Genomic DNA, 4,362 nt, shown 5'->3' on the forward strand with positions numbered 1-4,362 from the left:
CTGGGACGCAACTCAATGGGAAAGGATTCTGATTTCAACCGTTGCGTATGTTAGCTGCGACAAATGAATCAAGATGCTATGACCGAAAACATTTGATTGACAGATGACCGTTGATATATGATTGGCCGAATTTAGGTGTTCAGGCTGACGTAGAACTAACTGGCCTGCAGAAGATAACAGGAAAAAAAACACAGATAATACGACAGGATTTTTTGTTTGTTTTTTTAAATAGAAATTTTCTAAATTTTAGGACAATATCATCTGATAAAGAGAACATTTATATACATGTTTAAGCCAGAATGATTTGATATTTAAATATGATTTCCCTACGACTTTAATATGGCTAACTGGCCAAGCTAAAAGGGCTAACCTGTTAGCTACAGCTAGCCACAGCGCTACACAGCTCTCACTGCAAAAAAAGGAAATCTAAATAAGTAATTTCTTCTTAAATTAAAAGCATTTTTTCTTGAATTAAGGCTTTAAGTGAGACACTTTGCCAATGGAACAAGACAATTTACACTTAAAATAAGAAATAACAATTGCATTGTCTTATTTCAAGTGCTTTTTATCTAGATACCTTATTTTAAGAGTAAAAATACTCATTCCATTGGCAAATCATCTGCTCAAATTAAGGTTAAATACCCTTAATTTAAGACATTTTACTCATTTTGAGATCATTTTTGCAGTGCTCCTCCTTTATATGATGGTCTAACAGTTACTTTGTTCACCAGAAACAGATTTTTTTTTTCAGTTTTGTTATCGATCAGGTAAAACTTTGGTCATTAGAAACGCTAGAGAGGCTCCCGACTCGTCACACTGACGATGCATTATGTTATTATTATTGTTGTCCGGGGCAACTACAACGTTTTACATCATGTGGCAACGTTCAATCAATCATGTAGCGTAACGTCACTAACAGGAAGCAGGACCCAAGCAGATCTGGTAGCTACGCCGGTCCGGATGGGGTTGTGACACCCTCCTCCACAGACCCCCATTTCCCCCGTTTCTGGTAAAGACGGTGGAGAAAAATCCGACCTCTCTGTCACAGAACTATTATCACTGGGATTGCTTCTGCTCGCCATGTTTCTGTCGCTTTAAACGGCCGTCCTCAGCCTTCAACCTCTCTGGGCGCCACCTTCCATTGGCAACATTTACAAATAACACATGTGAGCAGACGTGCAGCTATGGAACAACCTAAAGTTGAAACTAATATCCTGAAAAAGAAAACATCTCTCCCATCCACACCATCCCACCTGCGCTACGTTGAAGAGCAGAGTTATGGCGTAGTAGAAGTTGGAGTTGGCGCTTCCTGCGTAGATCCAGAGGTGCCACAAAACTGGAAACAAAGCAGAGCAGGCCAGCAGGACGCAGGACACCAGGAAGATGTTCCTCAAGACTGGAGGATTGGAAAGACACATTCCATGAGGGAAGAATTTGATTAATTAACTGAAATGAAAAACCTGAGTCAGATTGGACAACAGAAGAGTAAAACAAGCTATAAAGAGTTTAATGGAAATCCTGCAGAAAGAATGCAGAGTTAGAGACAGACAGACATCAGCCGCACCATCATTTAGGCTGATTAATAGTTTTTTTATCTCTATAGTTTGATGCATTCAGAGATTCATTTAGCAACGCGCTATTCATGGGCGTAGGTTTGCATAGGGACCATAGGGACATGTCCCTACCAACATTTTGGACCAACCTATTTGTCCCTACCAATAATTCGGTTTGAATAACATGTTTATAATTTAAAATTCAGCGTGGTGGATCCCAGCCAATTCTTTTTCTCTCGCAGCTCTGCAGCTTAGTAGCTGCTGCTGTCGCTCCATCTGAGTCCTGTCCCTTAAATAAGTAACCGTGCTGTTTAACTCCACTCTCATTGGTTGTTCGGCCTCAAGTTCCGCCTTCTCTCTTCCTGATTGGCTGTTTTCTAGTTCGTATGCGTGTGTTCGTGCTTGGAGCACGAAATAAGAATTTTATTCACGCTACTTACTTTAAATAATATTAGGCTACGAAACTAGTCCTAATGAAAAAACTTATTCTATCTACACTAAAACAGGCGAAAGCTGCTGATTGCTGATTCTTAGCCACAGCCGACTGAAAAAGAAAATAAGAAGGTTTCCCTTTTAACAATAATTCATTGAAGTTACTGTTCTCGTTTTATTACGACCCTTTGAGGCAGTTCAGCTATAAACAGCAGGTGTTATTTCTTTTATAGAGAATAACGACACGAGATTGCGCCTAAACATCTGCTATTTTTTGTTTAGAAAGCATAATTACAGTTCTACATAATGTTGCTTTTTCTTTGACTATTTCTACTTTTAAAAATAGGATAAAGCCAATAACAAACAGAGGAACAATATTTACATCGATTTTATTTTACATAGATTCACAGTCCATACGTTAATTATTACAAACATTAGTGTTTGGTAAAAATGCTTGAATTTTTATTTTTGGATATTATTACATTATAGACAAGATGGTGTTATATTTTCTTTTAATAATTTTTAAAAGTGATTTTATATTGGAATAAATTTAGTCCCATTCTTAGTGTTGTTTTTTTTAGATGATGCCACTAAATGTAAATACAATAAATGTATTTTCCGTTCCTTGAATGTGTTATTTTGCGTTGGTTCATGATACAGAGAGAGCATTTAAAAAAATAAGACTGTTTCACCTGTTTACCTCTGCACAATTCTATATCTTCCAAAGAAAATACAGGATAAATCCACATATAACAGACATATTTAGACTTTATTTGGTTAAGTTAGCAAATATTTAACTACTGTTTTAATCACTGGTAAGTTTAAATGCAAACCTTTTCAAAGTGGAAAAAAGTCGTAATTCCACATTCATCAGAGCCGGTGACGCTTCAAACATTGATAAACAGCATCTAGTGTGTGTAGTGCTAATAAAATTAGTATACATGTAGCAAGAAATGCTGCTTTTCTCTTTAAACCAAATGCACCCTGATGCTCACGTTTAGCATAAAAAAGCTTGCATGTTTTTGCATGGGTAAAATGACATTAATGACACTTAGGAGCAATAGTGTCCCTACCAAAGTGGAAATCAAACCTACGCCCTTGGCGCTATTTAATTTAATGTTTTCTTAGATTTATTTCTAAAGGATTCTGATGACTCGTTTAAGAGTCTTCAAGAGTCGTCCTAAAAACAAACAATGGCCGCACATATCAGGGATCAGTTACGCTGACGCCACAATAACCGCCATCAGCCTTATGAAACCTGCATCGCTCCATCTCTAATAGGGCTGAATGATTCTGCCAAAAATCTAAATTGCGATTATTTTCAACAAATATTGCGATTTTCCTTTGCACCAAGCACAACCATGTTGATGTTTTATTCCAGGGATTCGGTTTTTCCATGAAAGTCTGCTGGTCCAGAATCCAGTGTTTCTGTACTGTAACCTTTGCATGAAGAAGTTCTTCCTTCTACTATAATGCATAGATCTAGGTGCTAGAGCTGCTCCCTGCTGTGTGACAGCATGCCCACTTTAATCGTATTACCGCCACCTACGGGGCTGGAGGGAGAAGTTAAGTGTCTTACTCTTCTTAAATGTATTGTGACTAAAAATTGTGCCTCTGCAATATGAAAATTGCATTTTCCTAAATTGCGATTATTTTGCAAACATAATTAATTGCCCAGCACTCATTTCTACGAAGAAATTTTCCCCTGTTTTCAGTTAGAACATTAGTAAAGCTGCACATATGAACACCGACTTCAACATCAGACATGTGGGTGTTTTAGACTTTAGTCAGAAGACAGAAACTCCTATAATTTAGGAAGAAGAGAGTTTACATATAAGCCAGAATGATACCAGAATGTAGATGAAAAAAAAAGTATACTGAGATGCACTTATATATTTATCTATTTTAGTCTTTAGAAACACCTTTTAGGCTATCTGGATTAGATTTAAAACATAATAAATACAAACATGTGCCCTACTAAAGGTTTTAGATCCACTGAAACATCTCATAGGGAAGCAGAAACAGATCCATCAGACTCCAACATGTCACACCTGTAGCTTCTCTCCTGTGTGGATCAGTTTCTTTGGAACTTTTTGTCCCTTTTAGGCGACGGCAGCTCTGCTCATTAAAAGCTCCAAATTAAAGGTGAATTATTAGTTTAGCTCAGGGGTAACCAATTAATAATTAGTGGGGTCCAAATAAAGAAAATCAACCAGTAAAGGTCCGGAGACATTTTTAATTATATTGTTACTTTAAACAGAATTTAACACTGAAATAAAATTATGTTTATTTTATGCCTCCATGTTATACATTGACTTTTTAAAAAGTTAAAATTTTTTGAAGTAGAGAACAACAATCGTTCAGTTTGGTTTATAGA

The 4,362-nt window shown here is 36.8% G+C and overlaps 1 protein-coding gene across 1 annotated transcript in view; it reads right to left on the reverse strand.

Moving 5' to 3' along the window:
* The window catches only part of pigu (phosphatidylinositol glycan anchor biosynthesis class U), a 16,878-nt gene that overhangs the window by 4,223 nt on the left and 8,293 nt on the right, over positions 1-4,362 (reverse strand). Inside the window, exon 11 of the mRNA XM_015395410.1 lies at positions 1,254-1,396. Within this exon, the coding sequence (XP_015250896.1) occupies positions 1,254-1,396 (143 nt within the window). The remainder of the gene's footprint in view (positions 1-1,253; positions 1,397-4,362) is intronic.

Source organism: Cyprinodon variegatus, unplaced genomic scaffold (genome assembly GCF_000732505.1).
Source record: "Cyprinodon variegatus isolate N-32 unplaced genomic scaffold, C_variegatus-1.0 Scaffold740, whole genome shotgun sequence".
Taxonomy (NCBI): Eukaryota; Metazoa; Chordata; class Actinopteri; order Cyprinodontiformes; family Cyprinodontidae; genus Cyprinodon; species Cyprinodon variegatus.